Consider the following 21,245-nt stretch of genomic DNA (forward strand, 5'->3'; position numbering starts at 1 on the left):
ATTTAGATTTATCAATTAACATGCACAGATCATTATCAGAATATATGTCTGATTATATTAACCTCCTATGATTTTGTACATTTACATTAATAAAATTAAAAGTGTTAAATTTCCAGCTCATGTTTTGACAAAGACTACTTTAGAGCCGTTTAGAATTAGAAAAAGATCTAACAAATCCTGCATGAAGTCATAATGAATAAATGACATCACAGCAATATACAATCAAATCAATTATGATGTCATAATAGAGTTAGCACATCAAAGCATCATTGCAATGATAGTCACGTGATACGTGTCCTGTTCCCCCTTAATCATTAAACTCTTGATTGTAATTTCACATTGTACTCAGCACTACTCACCTTGATCTTCGATCTTTCAATCTAATAACCTCTGTACGCTTTGCCTTGATATGTGATTCTCAAACTGAAATTTAATTTATAGATATCTAATAATATACAGTGTAGATGGTATATTGATCAGCATAACTTCGGAAAAGTTTATCAGACTTATTTTACAGTATCCAACACTTATTTTGTGGCATGAGACTGTTGAAGCTCTTTTCATTAAGTTCCTTCCTGGACTTAATTGACATAATGCATTGACATTTAGTCTTTTAAAAATTTAAAGGTTTCAAATCAAAAAGAAAAAACATAGTTTTTGGTTTCTTTTCTGGAAGGCAATCGCAGAGTAAAATAAAGAGATCCTATCATTATTTGATACATGCATGTCCTTAAGTATTGCACAACTTTGTAAATACATATAATGTAAACAACCAAACTACCAGTTTATACACTTACAAGTAACAAAGATAAAGATTAAGATAAGGTTCCACTTTTATATACCATAAACACTCCATCAGAAAATCACAAATACATACATTGCATCAACTTGTACATACATGGTAAAATATACCTGCATCATAAACAATAAACATATCTTTGGCGTCTTGGGGGCTACTCATTTCAACCATCAAAATAACTACCTCTAACATCTAAAAACTAGCTACCCCCTTAGCAAAAACAAATCCATTGAATCTTCATTTATTTTTGAGTTATTTTCTGAGCATTGAATTTCCATTGGATTTTGATTACGGTAGTAGAGGAATCGACTTTAACTCATAACTGAGTTGCATGAGGAAAAAACCATTGAAAAAGCATTTAACATTGGTTTTAGATTTATTTTGCATTTATTTTTGATTGAACGTGGCTGGATTTGGCCGAAAAATGCAAATGAGATAAATGACTTGTATGACATCACAGAAAAATGCAAAATCAATCAATATACAATGAATGTAAAAGAAAGCATTTATCTGATGTCATAAAAGATTGTTTTGACATCACAAAAAAATCAAAAAGAAATACAAATGAAACCATTGATGTGATGCAATAAAACTCACAAAATAAGAAAAATTAAATGCATTGAATATGAAAAAATCAAGAAATATATATCAAATTGCCAATAGTTACTCCAAATCTCTAATCATAAAAGATGCTAGCAAAAATAATGAATAATAAATAAAAAAAGTCTTGTAACCAAAATGTTAATTAATATAAAAGGGAGAAATACCTTTTCCATGACATTTAAGCATATATATTTGGTTTCCGCAGTATATAACAAATATTGATAACATGTTACATTACATTATATACATGCCCATATTGGCAAATAGGGTAACACCGGTAATCAAATCTATCTTAATTTTGTTGTTGTACAGATATACTTATCTGGAATATTTTTTGTAGAGTTTTGAGTTAAATCCAATGTTAAATTTTAAATCCAATGAATAAACAAACTATATACACTTATAAACTTGACTCCAAAATCACATTTGTTCACAAAGGCACTTCATTAAACAAGTGTGGCCTTTCCTTTTGTCTCGTGTCTCAAGTTTCCGATTTTGTTTTGTATTGTCTTGTTGAAGGTCTTCGGTAGAATTGGATCTAACTGCAGTTTTCTGCATTTGGTGTGCATGTACTCTGAAAGATATTTAAATAATTAAGAATTAAGTTTTGTGTGCACCGGTAAATGATTTTAAATGTAAAACATTTTGAAAATCAAATCATTCATTTGAATGTTCAATGATGAAACACAGATTGTTTTAAATTCAAGTAACATTGCTGTGTAATGGTTCAAAATACCTTGGACTGCTTCCAGTTTATGTTTGTCAAGACCTCTGACCCCTTTGCTGGCCCTCAGTTCATCTCTGGTGAACACCATCTCAACTATTTTATTTAGCAGATAAATGCTACCATTCTTTGTGGCAGTCAAAGACTTCATCTCTGCTGTCTTTATGGTTCACTAAAACGTCACTATATGTATTATTCTCATCATTGATTTGGCGTTTGTAGCCGAGTGGTTAAGGTAAAGGACTCATGACCGAAAGGTTGTGGGTTCGAATCCTGGCCGCAGGTCGACGTTGCTTCCTTGGGAAAGACACTTTACATGTATTTCCTCACTCCACCCAAGTGTAAAATGGGTACCTGGCTATAGACAGTAAAAGATATTGTCAGAATGTGAGTGTCTGAGCGCCTTAACGGCTGCTGCACTGAGAAGGCTCTGGAATGCTTTAAGGTCTGCTGGGGTAATAATTGTAAAACGTTTTGAGAAATGCTTCGGCGATTTAAAAGCGCTATACAAAAGCTTGCAATTATTGATGAGAGGCAACTTTCTCTATAAAAAAGAATGAAAAGATATATGTATATTTATATATAAATTATACAACATATTGCAATAAATCTCTTATGCAATTATCATTTACCTGTCCCATAGTGAAGAAACAAGAGATCATACATAAAGAAAATTTACTGGTTAATATTTGTGATTTATATATGTGTGTGTTCATTTGTAATTTCAAATTAAATATTCTATGCGTGAATAATTTAAGATATGATAAATAAAACAATATCATCACTTACTAGCTCTTTAGCAGATGGGGTTTCTTGGTCAACAGTCTGAGAACTTGATCCTGGTGTTTCAAAATTTGGTGTATAACTACAGTCACGTGCAAAAAGTATTCGGTGTAGCGGTATGTACCGGTGTACTGGTAGATCCACTTGCAGAGGTCTGGGAGGAATTCTGTAGTGTGTTTGTCAGCATGTGCAAAAATGACAAAATCCCAGATTGCTGCTCAAAGCTCAAGCCTCTGTAGTATCCTTTAGAAAATGAAAATATTTACCATTTTAAACAATTCAATCAAAATGAAGTAGTTGTAACAGTGGTTGTAAATAAGTCATTTCATCTTTAATTTGTCAAATATGTAAACTTACCTATTAAATTTTCCACTGGAGCTGCCAGATTAAAATCAGATTGTCCCTGATTTGTCTCCATTTGGACATGCATTCCAGCATTATATCCATATTCATGGAAAGATGGATCAGGCATCTAAAAAAATAACATATAAGGTAATTTTAAAGAAATTTCAATTCATTAGTTGCCATGTTTTTATAGAATAAACAATAATAATTGTTTAACCATTTAAGTTTCTTTTGTTTACAGTTTTTACTTTAAAGTTCTTATATAATCCACGTTAATTACGATACTTAGGTACATACTGATACATGTACTAGTAAATAATAAAATACATACATCTTCAAACTCCATGGCACTGTCAATATGATGACCGTGAAAATTCTCATCATCATTTAGAATGCCCAACCCCTGGCCTATTATAAAGGATGTAGATTCCTGATATTCTTTCATGACTGGAGTTTTCCGAGGAGACTTTGGCATTTTGTTGTGGAATGACTTGGAAGGTGATTTTTGAAGAGACTTGGATGATGATTTTTGGGGCAAATTGGATGGAAATTTCTGGGGGAGCGACTTGAATGGCGAATTCTGGAGGAGCAACTTGGATGGCGAATTCTGGAGGGGTGACTTGGACGGCGATTTCTGGAGGGGCGACTTGGACAGCTATCTAAACTGCGATTTCTGAAGTGACTTGCATGGAGTTTTCTGAAACTTTGACGGAGTTTTCTGAAGTGACTTTGACTGAGTTTTCTGAAGTGACTTAGATGGAGTTTTCTGAAGTGACTTTGATGGTGATTTCTTGGGGAGTGACTTGACCGACGATTTCTGAAGTGTCTTTGACGGAGTTTTCTGAGGTGACTTGGACGGAGTTTTCTGAAGTGACTTGGATGGAGTTTTCTGGGAGAGCGGCTTGGCAGGAGATTTTTGCTGAGATTGAATTCCAGCAAATGCCTCAAGTTCCTTCAATTTCAACTCGCTGAGTTTTCTGCTTGCACTTGGTTTTGATTGATGTACAGGTGTACTTGTAGGTTTACTTAATATTTTGTTGGATTTTCTTGCTTTTTTGCTTGATTAATCTTTTTCTTCCTCCAACCCTTTTTTTAGCTTGAGGCTAGATCCTCTCTTTCCACTTTTCCTCATTTCTTCAGACAGATTTCTCATTTCATTCACCAAAGCTGATATGTTTCTTTCCCATTATTTTTTTCCAATTACTCCTCTTGGATTTTTTTTTCATAACCACGGCATTTCTGAAGACCTTAAAAACAAAGGATAAATTTAAAACATTAGCACACAACATCATTCACTGGCATAATCATTATTTGATATACATTTAATTAAAAGAATGATTTGGATGTAAAGCTTTTCTAAAATACATTTATAAATGTTAGAGGAAACACATGTTCAGCAGTGTTCAATCATAATATGATGAATATCTATGTGCTTGATTATCAAATACAAGCTTTTTATTTTGTTACTTTATTTTACATGGACTCCACAGCAATGCATATAGCTTCCTTAAAATCAAATGCATGTAATTAGCATAGATAATTTTGATAAATATAATGTGTTCACATCTAGGCACTTGAAGATTGTATAAACACCCCCTTGAGCAGATTAAGCAGCAGATAACCCCCCCCCCCCCCCATTTCCAGTTGAAACTTGAGAAGATAGCTACCAGCTGCGTCCATCATAAATCCACATGCTGGTCTTTGCATTGTTTATAGCATTCACTGGTTTGTTGACTACAGTATAAGAACCATAAGAAATGGGGATGTTTTAATATTCTTTACCCCACCAATAATATTTCCAAAAGGGTGGCTCCCATCAGCCATGCACCTCCGTTCACTTGACTCTACACTAATTTAGTGTTTCGGCGGTGTGATACAAGGTTAATAAGTAATAAATGGTTTTGAAAAAGGAATCGGTTTATAATTTAGGTATTCCTTTTATCTAATTTTACTGCTGCAAATCCGCCTCATCAGGAGTTCATTTGCATTACTGAATGTGTATGTACATAGTACATAGATTAGTTATTGTTTAATTATTGAGGAGGTGAGAATATCACCAATATTTTGATTTCGTTTGTAGGACACAATCGGTAATTCTGAGAAAATTTGTCTACATTCTCGTTCTCTTGTAAGAATGTGCCAGTATTTAGTCAGTTTTTGTTTAAGATGCCTGGGTTATATTTGGTGACAAAAACTAGGGGAATATGCCGGTTTTTAGTCTCGTTTTTTATTTTTCAATGAACTGTCTCTGCTATAGTTTGCAAGTACACATTGTATACTTGTTTTGATTTCTTTTTCACTGTAGCTTCTTTTTAAGAGATGCATTTCAAATTCACGTAGAATACTTAGTAGAGTATTTTCATTGCTTGTATTTCTTAAATGGCGTATAGTTTCGCCTTTGATAAATCCTTTGAAAACAGAGGAATTATGAGCACTGCTCGTTCCAAATATTGGAATGTATTTGTTGGTTTTATATAGGTTTTGAAGTCAAGGATTAGATTTGATTGAAATCTATTTCCTTTAAACACCGTTGTATCGAGAAAATTAATTTCTTGTGTAGAGAATTTTTGACGATTTCAATTGTATTTCTTTCACAGGTATGTGTATTTTTATTTAAAATCATCAAAAATTGATGGAAGCAAAAATTAACTTGGGACAGACTATAATAAAATATATATTCATTAATTCATAACCCCCAAAATATTAATTTTAATACTCTACCTCATCTGGGAGCATGGTTTTTAAACAGTAAAAGGACCTGTCACTCAGTTTGTATGGTCTTATCTTGCTACACAGATGATCTACCCACTGCGTTTTTGAGCTCAAATATCATCAACTGAGAAGTGAAAATGTAATGTTTAGTACTCAAACTAATCACATTCATTTTACAATTGTAAAGGGCACCCACATTTTTTTTGTGTTGTGTTCACCGTGAGTTCTCTGTGTAATAAAATATGTAATAATTTGTGGTCAGGTCCATATCTAATACCATTTTACATAATATGTTATTATCCTACATTCCTTTTAACTTGGATTTAACTGACAGTAGGCATCATTAAATAGATATTAACGTGTTACTGCAATTTGATTCTGCTTAGATAATACAATAGTCATTCAATATAAAAGAAAATCATAATTTCAAAATAAGATATTTAAACAAGAGGCCCATGGGCCACATCGCTCACCTGAGGAACAATCGGTATGATAAAATCAGCTTAATGGAGTCATAATACAAACTATCTGGACAATGTACAATAATACATGTAGATCCTGTATAAATAAAATCCATTTTCCCCTGGATATTCTTATGTTTATAATCATTAGTCCCTTTTCTAACAGGACGATTTTATAGTCATATCATATGTTGAGTATTGCAGTTCTCAAAAAGATCCTTAACAATTGTTTATATATGGGATATAAACGTACATAAACTCTGAACCTTCTTGTGAGGCCAAAGAATTGTCCTGGGGCCAAAGTCTTAACAATTATAAAGAATCATCTGGCTAATTAGTTTCTGAGAAGAAGATTTTTAAAGATTTACCATATATATTCCTTTGTTAAACTTTGAACCCCCATTGTGGCCCCACCCTACCCCTGGGGATCATGATTTTCACAACTTTGAATTTACACTACCTGAGGACGCTTCCACACAAGTTTAAGCTTTCCTAGCTGATTAGTTTCTGAGAAGAAGATTTTTAAAGATTTACCATATATATTCCTATGTAAAACTTTGACCTTCCATTGTGGCCCCACCCTACCCCCGGGGGTCATGATTTTCACAACTATGAATCTACACTATCTGATGATGCTTCCACACAAGTGTCAGCTTTACTGGCTGATTAGTTTCTGAGAAAAAGATTTTTAAAGATTTACTCTATAAATTCCTATGTAATAAAACTTCGACACCTCATTGTGGCCCCACCCTACCCCTGGGGATCATGAATTTCACAACTATGAATTTACACTACCTGAGGATGCTTCCACACAAGTTTCAGCTTTCCTGGCTGATTAGTTTCTGAAAGGAAGATTTTTAAAGATTTACTTTATATATTCCTATGTTAAACTTCGACACCCCATTGTGGCCCAACCCTACCCCCGGGGGTCATGATTTTCACAACTGTGAATTTACACTACCTGAGGATGCTTCCACACAAGTTTCAGCTTTCCTGGTCTTATGGTTCGTGAGAAGAAGATTTTTAAAGATTTACTCTATATATTCCTATGTTAAATTTCGACCCCCAATTGTGGCCCCACCCTACCCCCGGGGGTCATGATTTTCACAAATTAGAATTTACACTACCTGAGGATGCTTCCACACAAGTTTCAGCTTTCCTGGTCTTATGGTTCATGAGAAGAAGATTTTTAAAGATTTACTCTATATATTCCTATGTAAAACTTTGACCCCCCATTGTGGCCCCACCCTACCCTCGAGGGTCATGATTTTCACAAATTAGAATTTACACTACCTGAGGATGCTTCCACACAAGTTTCAGCTTTCCTAGTCTTATGGTTAATGAGAAGAAGATTTTTAAAGATTTACTCTATATATTCCTATGTTAAATTTCGACCCCCCATTGTGGCCCCACCCTACCCTCGGGGGTCATGATTTTCACAAATTAGAATTTACACTACCTGAGGATGCTTCCACACAAGTTTCAGCTTTCCTGGTCTTATGGTTCATGAGAAGAAGATTTTCAAAGATTTACTCTGTATATTCCTATGTAAAACTTCGATCCCCCCATTGTGGCCCCACCCTACCCCCGGGGGTCATGATTTTCACAAATTAGAATCTACACTACCAGATGATGCTTCCACACAAGTTTCAGCTTTCCTGGTCTTATGGTTCATGAGAAGAAGATTTTTGAAAATTTCTCGAAAATTTTCATAAATTCCTAATTATCTCCCTTTGCAAAAGGGTGTGGTCCTTTATTTTCACAACTTTGAATCCCCTTAGGCTAAGGATGCTTTGTGCCAAGTTTGGTTGAAATTGGCCCAGTGGTTCTTGAGAAGATGTTGAAAATGTGAAAAGTTTACAGACAGACGGACAGACGGACGGACAGACAGACAGACAGATGGACGACAGACAAAATGTGATCAGAATAGCTCACTTGAGCTTTCAGCTCGGTGAGCTAAAAAGTAGGGATATTTGAACAGTTAATAACAGCAGGGTAGCACAGCGATAGATATCCTGACTAGAGCTGCTGGGGCCTAGTTCAAATTCTGGTCCAGCCATATATCTTCTTTCATTTGTATTTATATGTTCATTCATTCTTTCCTATTAAATATACATGTACAATTATTTATAAAGTCATTCTTAAGTTCTAATTTATGTCCCCTTAACCTACCTCCCCTTATCATTATTAATAAAACTAGACATCATTGAAATGGTGATCATCTCAAAGGGCCTGCTCAAATAATGGACAGTAGGATGAAAAGCATTTCTGAATCAGAGAATTTTGCTTTGACTTGGACCTTAACTTAGAAATTTAAGAGAACTCATTACCCCTTTATACCTTTAGATAATTTTTTTCAATTTAAGCAAGATTAAGCAAATAGGAAATAATTCATGGTCAAAAACTAGGTAATACAGATATCTGCTATGACCTTCACATTTGATCTTCTGTTGAACCTTGGTTCAAGGATACTGCACAAACTTTACCCAAAAGATCTGTTATAATGTGAAGTAGGGGCCAGAGAACACTAAGTGGGGAGTATATATGCTCTAGGATTTTTTGTGTGGTCCAATATGACCTTGACCTACAAACATCTATCAAATCACTGCATACTTTGACCAAAGGCACCCTTTGGGTGATGTATGATCCAGATTGGGCCAAAGGGCCCGGAGAAAAGATATGCTCTGGACAATATATCTCGAATGGACGAAAGGATGGACAGACTGATCACTATAGGTTGTCCGCAGAGCAAGCCCTAATGACCAGATATGATTGACATGCTTTATAACATATTGCCTTCGGGTGAAGTTTGCTTGATGACTGCATGCCTTCTCAATGCTGAATGGTGCTCAATACATTGATTTAGTACAACAAAAAGGCCTTTAATGACATTTATAAATGTAATCGTAAAGTGGTTATTGTAACGTTACGGCACAAATGTAATCGTATAGTGGTTATTACTTTTATTTATACCAAGAGTTCCATGATATTCTTACGTCTCTAGTCACTAAAGTTTAGTCAGTCTCAAATCTGTCACTTTTCTTAGTCTAAATCCAAAACTCCATAATAATGTGAAGGTTCTAGAAATTTATATCAACGCTCAATCAACCTGTCAGATATTTACGAGTATTTCAAAATCACACCAACTCTACTCCAAGTTCCAGATACAGGTTAATGAAAACACTTGTTATGGATCCATAGATTTATTAATGAGCAACTGTTATATACACAAATATACAGTTATACAAACTTCCCGTTATCACCATCCTTACCAAGTTGCAACGTAAATGTAAGCCTCCGTTAAAGTCAATTTAAAGTCCAATTAACCCAAACCTAATGCCAACCCACTTAGCACGGACTAAATGTCTAGCATGCTGCACAATGGAAATTTACGGCACAATTAACAAAATACTTAGCAAGGCAATGCACGAGACGGAAAACTGCCGGACGAAGGCAAATCCTAACTTTATATAAACCGCGCACTGGGGGTGTGTTTCTCTTAACCAATCAGAATGATTACATGTATTTATAACTCGAACCAGCTTTTCCCCACATCATTATGAGTAACACAGACACCTTCCGAATGATACTTAAACAAATACAACCAATCATATTTATCGTTACGTTTTGCTTAAGCTATAGACGAATATGTGTTTGACATGTGACCATGCTAAATATAATCCTATCACATAAACAAGACCAACTGTCAAACGGGTTTCATATTAAGCAAAATAACATCTGGGGCACTATGGTTGAGATTGACATTATTTTTCTTAAATGATTTATAATTATTTGAGATTATTAAATCATACAAGATGTGCAACACTGTTAAAAAATACTCACTGCATTGTGGGTTTTCAGTTCTCCCATCACTAACACCCTACCCATATAATTCTGGATCTTCTGCAGATTCCGCTCCTATCAAAATTTCTTCTTGCCCTGCAGGTTTATATAAAACTGTATATTTGTATATAGTTTTAACATACAAAATATTCTTTCAACAAGTGTATGTTTAAAAATTTAATAAAGATTGCTGTTATAAACTAAATTCACTTTAGCTACTACAGTGTATTCACTAGATGATGTTTTTTCAGATAACAGTGTTTCACCACACCTTACTTCATCAGCATAAATCAATGGGCTTTTTAGATTTCTTTCTTCCATCTTCTGTAAGAAAAAACAATCATAAAAGCTGCAGTTATTTAAGACACTATAAATCTTAATTTGAAATAGGATTTTTTAAACTTTACCTGTAAATGTATTAATATTCTGTAGAAGCAGAAATATTTGTTAAGGATTAAATTTCGTTATTTTCGTAAGCAGTATAAATCAACAAAATTAAATCCATGATGAATTTTTAACCCAAGTATTAATGAATACAGAGAGACTACGATATGATGAAATTAGAAGCCAATGAAATATCTTACTTCGTTTAAAAACAACGAAATTTTGACCTAACAAAAAAATATATGTGCTTCTACATGCAGTATACTTAAGTGTATCATGTATTTAATCTTTAAATTTGCTATATTAAGAAGTCTTGGACATTAGCCATTAAAGAAAAATATTCTAGCTTGAAGTTTTTCTCTTCAAAAATTGTCAGGAGGTACATATTACATTTACATCATGATGTAAAAATTTAATACCTCTTCTACTCTTCACCCCCTGAGGTTTACGTTTTTCCCTTTTCTTTCTTCTTGATGGAAGGGATCGGTATTTTTTTTGCCTGCAGCCTTTTTACCCTCAAAGAAGTTGTCCTCACTAAAAGACCTTTATGCTTGGGGATCAATTTCTGGATTGTCTTGCAGACCTTAAAATTAATATATGAACCAGCTGTTCTTGATTGGGGACAAGATATATAGAAGATGAGATGTTTTTTAATAATTGAATAAAGTTCAGTCTTAAAATTGGATTTGGTACATGTACTTGATTTTGGTCTTGGAATATTATTTTCTGCCTCTCTTTCTGCCTCAACATCATTAATATCATTTTCATCAGTCCTTGGTCTAGAACTTCTTGGTGGAGAAATCTCTACAGCTTGTTTAAGGATATCTATATCTATTTTGAAGCGTGGACATTCTATATAATCTAGGTGTAAAAACTCCCAACTATATATGGCCAGGAAAATGAAAGAAAATACTACCCATGTGTTTACAGGGAAGGTGGCATTTACTCCAATCTAGGCACGAGCAGCTGATGGCATTAATTCTTCTAGCTCTCCAAATCCAAAAGGTAGAAGTTCTAACCATCAGAAATTGGGACATGAAATTCTCCACTTGGCAATGATGTTAATGCAGTAATAGGCAGATATGGACATTTCGGTGGAATTTGTTTCATGCAATGTTCCAAGAAGAATTTTGGCCTGTTGCCCAAAAATTCAGGAATATGAGCTGAATATTTCTTGTACTCTCCCATGCTCTGAATATTGTACTAAATGTATCTATAATGCAATACAAAAACAATTTAAAGAAAAAAAAATAACAAATGAGAAACAAATTCTTTTTTTTAAATTTTAACTTTTCAATACTATTACAATAAACTATTAATAATAAATTTGATTAAAATCCTACACTAAATTGCTAAAAAATGAGCCTAAATATGTCATACTGTGAAATGTCAATAATACCTCCTGTCATAAGTGCATTTAGTTTAGAAACACATTAATATATTACTGCTTTTATATAGGAATAACGTGAATTCTACAGCGAACCGTACACGCATTATTTTCGCGCATGTAACAATTTTTAATGTTACCCATTGCTAAGTGCGTTGCTAACGCTGAGGGTAATAGAACGGATTATGAACTGCCTCTTAACCAATCAGATTTCAGTATTTAACATGAAAGTATAACAATATTCTTTACAATCCTATCGTATCGTGTATCACTCCTATCGTATTGTGCGTGTATACTATCTTATCGTGCGTTAATCCTATCCTATCGTGCGTTAATCCTATCAGGTTTATCGTTTAATTTTAACAGTTTTTCCGTTTATCCATTTGTGTAAATCGTATCATGTCTTTTCATCAGCAATTACATTTATTTCGATGTTACAAGTCGTTCCGTGCACCATATGCGAAAATTTATCGAACAAGAATTGTAAAATTCTATCCAGCTTTCTATTATGATACTTAATTCTTATTCTTTAGATAAAAAACTAGAAAACTGACCAGTCAGGAAGGGCCCCGCTATGACAATTAATATAGAGAAGTGAAAAAAACTTTGAATTCCATCCTCTTTATATTAACAATGATGAAAAATAAATGCCCGGCAGAAGATGTAAAGAACTGGAATATATAGGATCTCGTGATTTGTAGTTGGATATGATTTTCATCAAACAATTAAAGTGTTTTTTTCTTGAGCCTTAGTGAGGGGATAAAACACACAAGTTGGATAAAAATCATATAATACTACAAATCATGAGATTCTATTTATCCCATATTTTATACACCGCAATCAATGTTTACACTGTTTATAAAACTCCACATTATTTTTACTTCATTATGCCTAGGCAAATCCCATTGGAAAGTCACAACTGTGGAATATCAAAAAAATATCCAATGAGTCATATCCACGGGATAAAGTGGGTTAACATGGGATGAAATAAAATTTGTTAAAAAAACAAAGAATTGATACCAATGCAATGATACCTAGGCTTTGCCTCTATTCAATAAAACTATCATAAATCATTGTGTACGGTATTTTAACCAAAAAAAATATGAATATTATATTTCAAATCCATATTTCAAAGAATGTACACAATACTACACATCATTCAAAATTGACCTTAACTTCAAAACAAAGTTCATTTGCAGACACAGGCAGTGCAGTTATTAATCTCAATGTGACAGATAAAGATAAAGCTTAGGATTTTCTTCCTGTGGAAGGTTAATTAATCCCAAAGGACAAATATTGCACAGCCTTCCATGTATACAATGGTAACATTCTCAGCAGTTATCTCTCTTTGCCCATTCATTCTCAGCAGTTATCTCTCTTTGCCCATTCTTCTTATGCATAGTTAGGAATCTACCCCACCACCCCAGCTCCAAACCAGAAGACATAGAGAACCAAACTTAGCATCAAAATATGTATTTCTGCCTACTGAACTACCATACCAAATTTGAACTTGATTGGGCAACCATAAAAAAAGTTATTAGAAAAAAACAGGAAATTTGTGGACGGAAGAGTGACAGACGGACGGACGGACAGAAGGACGGACGGACAGAGTGATTACTATAGGGCACCCGCAAATCCTTGCGGGGCCCTAATAACCAATAGTACATGAAAATCATATCTGTAAGCAGTGGAAGTGAATAATTAATGTAAACTATCGACGTTTTTAGGAACAAGGTAGCATATTCACCTGCATATCGATTATATTAAATCTTACGCAGAGTGTATATCTGCGTAAACATTAACTTGTATATGTAACATACACTACACTCTCTCCCTCTCATTCCATTCTCCGTTCTATATCCCCCACTCAGAACAATGAAGACGAAATTATATAATATTATGTATTTTTCAGAGAATGCAGTTCTATATCATACATGTACTGATGCACAGTTTCAAATATAAAGATTTTTATATGTTCATATGCCATTTCAAAATCCTGGGTATGGGGGATTTGTCAGGCCTTGTAAGCCCGTCCTTTGTTTGTGTTCTTTCTCAAATTCTGCCATTGTCAGTTTATTCATGAAGTTTTAATCGTTTAAAGCGATTAAATGTTCATCATTAACATCGTTTATCCTATCCTATCAGGTATCAATCCTGTCGTATCGTGCGTGTATACTGTTCTATCGTGTATTAATCCTTAATCCTATCGTGCGTGAATCCTATCCTATCGTTTATCTTGTAAAAAATAATGTTGCGGGTACTGTATACAATTTTATTTACATTCAATGAATATTTCCCCTTATGTTTGCATTCATCTTCGCTAGCCAAGGGTTTTCGGTCCACTTTGCTCCCCATAAAGGAGCAAAGTGGACCGAAAACCCTTGGCTAGCGAAGATGGCCGGTTTGCATTGGAAATCTGCGACGTTCAATTTCCTATGTTTGCATTTGCAAATATGTTTCCTTATATGAACCTAAAGAATAGCGAAAACGTTCAATTCTGTATGAACAGTTCCATGACATCACAATCAGGTCATAGCACACGTGTATCGCTTGTATTATTGTTAACATAAAATCTCTGTAATTTTAACAGTTATGAACAATTTGTCTATTTCAAACGTAAATATAAGTAAAAAACAGCAATTTTAAAAAGTTCACTGGGATTTGAAGTTGGTTTGTACGTGATCAAATCTACTGAGAAGCCCTTTGGGCTTAACAGGATTTGATCACGTGACCAACCAACTTCATATCCCGTAGAACTTTTAAAACTGCTGTTTATTTCTTAAATGAACACAGGTTAGATGATGAGTTTTATTATGACGTCACAAACTTCGAAGTGCAACATCACAAGCAAATTTAAAATCAGAGATCACCCTTGTGGCTGTTACAATATGGCTCTTCCATAAATTGAACTTACACTTACTAGGATAATACAGTAATTTTGAGGTATAAATCACATTGCAGACAAAGCAAGAATTAAGAAGAATTATAAATTTAAGCATTAAATGCTTATTTGGGGATGTCGTAGGTCCAATAACACCAGGTCAGGCAGACAAATTATCATACCACGCTAACGCGCAGTGTTCAATTTGTCTGCACTGCCTGGTGTGTTATAGGACCGACAACATCCCAAAATAAGCATTCATTGCTTAAATTAACCATGATTTTTAAAAAAGGTTAAAAATTTACATTTAACCATTCAAATAATGTTTGCAGATGAGTTAATACATTAGTATCATATAATGCTACAACAGCAATTAGCTAGCAATGGTAATATTAGTATTAATTGGCTTGTTCTTAGTTAACAAGGTTTTTTTAATTTTGAAATTATAAATATAGAATTAAGGAAATCTTTTACTGTTTGTGTGATTCTGGCAAATAATTTGAAATCAACACAGACAAGGTCGAAGAAAGAGATCCGTCTCTGTATTTGGCTTAGTATGTTTTCTAGAACTCATGATGCTGTCTCTCTAACACATTTGTATAGTTGTGACTCTAGTATTCAATCGTGAGCTGCGAAAACACCACATCCCCCTCTGAAACAATGTTTATCAAGAGTTACACATACATGTATGTATACCATGGTACATACATGTAATTGCATTTTATGATTGTTTATTTAATATATTATGTGACCATGTTATCCTTGATTTTTTTAGTAACCCCCACCTGGGCATCACATAACTATTTCGATATCTCTCTCATGGTACTTAAATTATCTAATTTAATTGTTAAAACAATATAAAACAAAGAGTAAGTTCTTTCTTCACAAGATATCAGTAACTCTAATCAAATCATGTACCTGTATTTTAATTTACTTGTAACAATGGTCATATATACTCTGCATTGTATAAATGATAATATTTGTAGGAGCTGAAATACCTTTGCATTTTTCAGCCATTTCCAGTCAAACCATTTCTGTAGCAGAGTACTTTCTTTCCAGTGAGTAGATGCCTTAAGATTCTGCACATGAACATGAAACTCACTCTCGGTAGCTGGTGAATGGGCTATTTTCCTGAGCCTACAATAACAATAAAATATGATTTAGCAAACATATATACTGTAGAATCATTCATTTTCGTGGGGACCAATTTTCGTGGATTGCTAAAATTTTACAGGTTCCTGGGGACGTAATTTCGTGTATTCTCTTAAACCTACAGAGAAAATATTACTTTATTACCCTAATTTATTAATTTGTGGAGGATGTTAATTTGTGGAAGATTCCACGAAAATTGAGCCACCACGAAATCTAATGATTCCACATTATATAAATGTTGATGTACATGTAATCATATATGTACCAAATAAGATCAACTTACAGTTCAAGAACTTCCATTTGGACAGTAGTCAGACCATGTTTTCCAGCTTTCATCCACCTGGTCCATGCCTGATCCCTGTGAAAATCACAGAGTAAACTCTCACAATCTGGAAATCAAAGTACTGAAGAACTGACAGGAGTTGATTTTGTCGATGTCTATTTATTTTAAAATCAATGATATGTTATTTTGCATGACAAGTACATTTTAATTTTTAGTCGTTGAGTTTTAAGCAAGATACAGGGCTTACATTTCTTTGTCATGTAAACAAGGCTTGTGCCCTGTTTTTGGGTTCAATATACCAGTAAAAAATCTTTTTCAAGATGGTTTGTCTATCTTATTATTCATTTTAAGCCTAAATAAACAGTTCCTAACGATTTACACATTCATTTTAGGTGTAAAACTGGAATTTTCACTTCAACATTCAAAATGTAAACAAACGCTTTGTTTACATAGCGATGAATTGTAAGCTCTACAACTCGCTTATATTAACTCATCAAATGACACTCAAATTTTGGTTGCCTATTAAAAATGCCTTACTGAAGCATTGTGAACATTAAAATCGAAAAAATAATTTTTGAACAAAATCGTGACCATGCCCCTTTAAAGGTATTTTAAATTTGCCAAAATCTCCAGCTTGTCGAAGTCCGTCATGAAGTACTGGGGATTTCATTCTGGATTCCATTTCTTTACCATCTGCAGTCCTTCTTTTACATTCTCTCTATTCACATTGGCAACAACAAATGAAGCGATGATGGAATATCCTACATTTGTGTGCACACAAATTCTGTATTGGCAGATTTTGTAAAGTTTTTGAGCAAGATCCACTGTACTCAGTTGTCAAGATACTTTAATACTGGTTTGTCAATTTGATCAGAGTTAAGGTTATTGTTGCTTAGGTGAGCGATGTGGCCCCTGAGCCTCTTGTTTACATAGCGATAACAAGGGTTTCAAGCATGCATTTGACAATGAGTGGTTAACACTCCGCATTGATTACAATAGTTTCAAAAATGTCATCGACATCACCGCCTCGATAAAAGAAAAGATTTTTCTAAGTTTAATGCTGACTGGAGAGAACATAAATAGGCATTATGCCTGCTGTTCAATCCATTTCAATGTATCTATATACTTGAATAAAATACTTCTTAAATTAACGCTGACTGGCTGAAAGTATTTGACTTTCTTCATAGATCAAAAAAAGGGGATCAGTATGCGTTTTGTCATACTCATTCTCTAATAATTACTGTATATTAATTTCCACGATTATGATTTTGTTTTGTTTTTTTTTTGTTCTATTATCATGCCAGCGTTGACTCCCTCTAGATGGGACACCAGTCCTTTGCAGGTTAATTCCCAGCATTCTCTGCACATCTTACTTAGCTTTGAATTTGGCCAAGAGATTCAAAATTATGGATGATGAGGATCTGGATGCCTTGGGTGACGAGTGTCATGATTTGTCTGTTTCCCTCATGATGACCTACCATCATTTGAAGACCAAAATATCAACAGATTTTGGCTGGACATGTCAAGGATGAAGTTGGCAAACGATTAACTTAGATTTCCCAAACTTTGTTCTATTATAATATTTGCCATGACTTTTTTCAACTCAAATGCAGAATGTGAAAAGGTGTTTTCTCATTTGAAAAAAATACAGACAAGTTTCAGATCTGAACTATCAAATGACACTATTTCTTCAATTTTGGCCACCAAGTTAAATAATAACAAAAGTGGTTTTGAATCAATTCCAAAAAGAGCACTCTAAAAAAAGCAAAGCTAATTACAAAATCCTACTCCAATAAACACAAATAAATCTTTCTTTGCATGTGGTAATAGTGTTATTGTTTCATTTATTGCATTCCTTCATATTCCTTATTTAACCATTAGCTTTACATGAAAATTGAAACGCGCCGTGCGCAATGCTACGGCTTTTGAGTCTACCTATTTTTCATCACTGGAGGTTAATATGTATGGTATGGTCAGGTAAGGTAATGTGAATTTCCAGGTTTTTCACAAGAGGTCCTTCCTCAGACACCCTCTGGTGGAGGAGTTTTGATAGCTGTTTTCTCCTCCAAGAAGAATCATTTCCTACAATCTGGAAAATGCTATTCATAAATTCATTTTCTTTGTGGGCAGCAACAATGGTCTCGGAAGTTTCCTAAAAATTATAGAAAAAAAATTATTGGCCATCTACTTTTTCATACAAATCTCATGCTCCTCTCTCCCTCATGCTCCACTCTCTCATTCTCACTCCACTCTACCCCTTACACTCCACTCTTTCCCTCACACCCCACTCTCTCCCTCATACTCAACTCTCCTCCTCTCTCCACTACCCCCACTCTCTCCCTCACACCCCATTATCTCCCTCAGACTCCACTCTCATTCCAACCTATCCCTCACAGCCCACTCTCTCCCCTCTCCCCCTTACACCCCACTCTCCTTCTCTAACTCCACTCTCTCCCTCTCACTCCATGCTCCCCCTCTCACTCCACTCTCCTTCTCCTCCTTACACCCCACTCCCCCCCCTCACACCCCAATCTCTTACTCACACACCCCACTCTCTCTCTCTCACCCTTACACCCAACTAACACCCTCACTCTCTCCCTTACACCCAACTCTCTCCCTCACCCTTACACCCAACTCACACCCTATTCTTTCTCCCTCACATCCCACTTTCACTCCCCATTCTCTCCCTTACACCCCACTCTCACCCTCAGACTCCACACCCCCTCTCATTCCATTCTCCCTCTCATTCCACTCTCCCCCTCACACCCCACTCTCTCCCCTATCCCCCTTACACTCCACTCTCCTCCACTTACTCCCTCTCACACCCCACTCTCTCCCTTACACCCCACTCTCCCCCTCACACAATCCACTCTCTCCCTCTCACTCCATGCTCCCCCTCTCACTCTACTCTCTCCTTCTCCCCCTTACACCCCACTCTCTCACTCACACCCCAACTCTTACTCCACTCTCCCAAGCCCACTCTCTCCCTCACCCTTTCACCCAACTCACACCCATCTCCCCCCCCCCCCCTTTACATCCCACTCTCTCCTCACACCCTACTTTCTTACTCATACCTCCATTCTCTCCCTCACCCTTAGACCCAACTCATACCCTCACATCCAACTCCTTTCCACTCTCCCCCTTACACCCCACTCTCCCCTTTACACCCCAACTCTCTCCCCCTCCCCCTGACACCCCACTCACACTCTCTCCCTCACACACCCCACCCTCCCCCTCACACACCTCCCCCTCCCTCTCCCCACTCCACCCCTCACATCCCACTCTCTTACTTGCACAGCCACCCTCCACATCAGATCCCACTCTCTCCCTCTCACACCCCACTCTCCCCTCACACACCCCACCCTCCCCCTCACACCCAACCCTCCCCCTCACTCACACACCCCACTCTCTCCCTCTCACATCCCACTTTCACTTGCACACCCCACTCTCCCCCTCACTCACACACCCCACTCCACTCTCCCCCTCACACCCCACTCTCTCCCCCTCACTCTCTCCCTCTTACACCCCACTCTCTCCCTCTCACACTCCACTCTCCCCCTCACACCCCACTCTCTCCCTCTTACACCCCACCCTCCCCCTCACACACCACTCTCCCCCTCACTCACACACCCCACTCTCTCCCTCTCACATCCCACTTTCACACCCCACTCTCTCCCTCTCACACCCCACTCTCTCCCTCTTATACCCCACTCTCCCCCTTACACCTCACTCTCTCCCTCTCACACCCCACTCTCCCCCTCACTCACACACCCCACTCTCTCCCTCTCACTTGCACACCCCACTCTCTCCCCCCCTCACACCCCACTCTTACACTCCACCCTCCCCCTTTCACACCCACTCTCACACACCCCAACCTTCCCCAGCGCCCCACTCTCCCCCTTGCGCCCCACTCTCACATCCCACTTTCCCCCTTGCACCCCACCTCTCTCCCCCTTGTGCCCCACTCTCTCCATTTCACACCCAGCCCCTTTGTGCCCCAGTCTCTCGCCCCCCCTTGTGCCCCACTCTTTCACTCCCCCTTGTGCCCCACTCTCACCCACCCCAACCCCACTTGCGCCCCACTCCCTCCTCTTGTGCCCCACTCTCACCCCCCTTATTACATCCCACTCTCCCCCTCACACCCAACTCTTCCTCTTGTGCCCCACTCTCACCCTCACCCCAACCCCCCACTCACACCCCACTCTCGCTCTCCCACACATCACTTTCCCCCTCACTTACTAGTAGGGGGAAAGAGTTGGGATTGAGGGCAAGAGGGGGATCAAGATGGGGGAGTGGGGTGGGGGAGTGAGAGTTGGATGAAAGCATGAGAGAGGGAGAGAGAGAGAGAGAGAGTACTACACTATCTTTCCACTTTCACCAATACTTACCCCCCCCCCCCCCCACTTCCTTACTCAAAGATAACAACAAACCAAGGAACTTTAATAATATAAACTCAAACGTATAAACATATAAGTCCAAACATAAAAACTTTGATCATTAGATAGAATACAGTCTTTTGTGCCAACCATGGATTATCATCCAACATCCATCCATAAATTGACCATGAAAAGTTTCTCTTCAGTCTATATTTTTTCCAGAATTCAAACGCACGCAATGATGACTCATTGTCTCGAAGAATTCCAAAACAAACAGTTGCGTTTCGGGGATCCTGAATGATGAATCCTTTGGTTATTCTTGATGCTCCAACAGAGATTGTGTTTGGTTATCTTTGGTACCTACAATTGTAATAAACATTAATAACCAAATATCTACATGTAGACTTTTTTTTGTTAAGGAGGCTGGATGGTATTTAGTAAAAAAAAAAATCATCACATTTAAGCTTGATAATTTAAACAAGGGCACCGCAAAGTGGAGCATCCCCTTGCGA

The 21,245-nt window shown here is 36.5% G+C and overlaps 1 protein-coding gene and 1 pseudogene across 1 annotated transcript; one reads left to right on the forward strand and one right to left on the reverse strand.

The window, feature by feature from the left end:
- Positions 1–695: 695 nt before the first annotated feature.
- LOC128162531 (uncharacterized) overlaps positions 696–21,245 on the reverse strand; it is a 48,951-nt pseudogene continuing 28,401 nt past the window's right edge.
- Positions 18,318–20,666, forward strand: LOC128162203 (uncharacterized). The gene is made up of 2 exons (XM_052825384.1): positions 18,318–18,334; positions 18,488–20,666. Exons 1-2 carry the CDS (start codon positions 18,318–18,320, stop codon positions 20,664–20,666), a joined length of 2,196 nt encoding a protein of 731 aa, XP_052681344.1.

This window comes from Crassostrea angulata, chromosome 9 (assembly GCF_025612915.1).
Source record: "Crassostrea angulata isolate pt1a10 chromosome 9, ASM2561291v2, whole genome shotgun sequence".
Taxonomy (NCBI): Eukaryota; Metazoa; Mollusca; class Bivalvia; order Ostreida; family Ostreidae; genus Magallana; species Magallana angulata.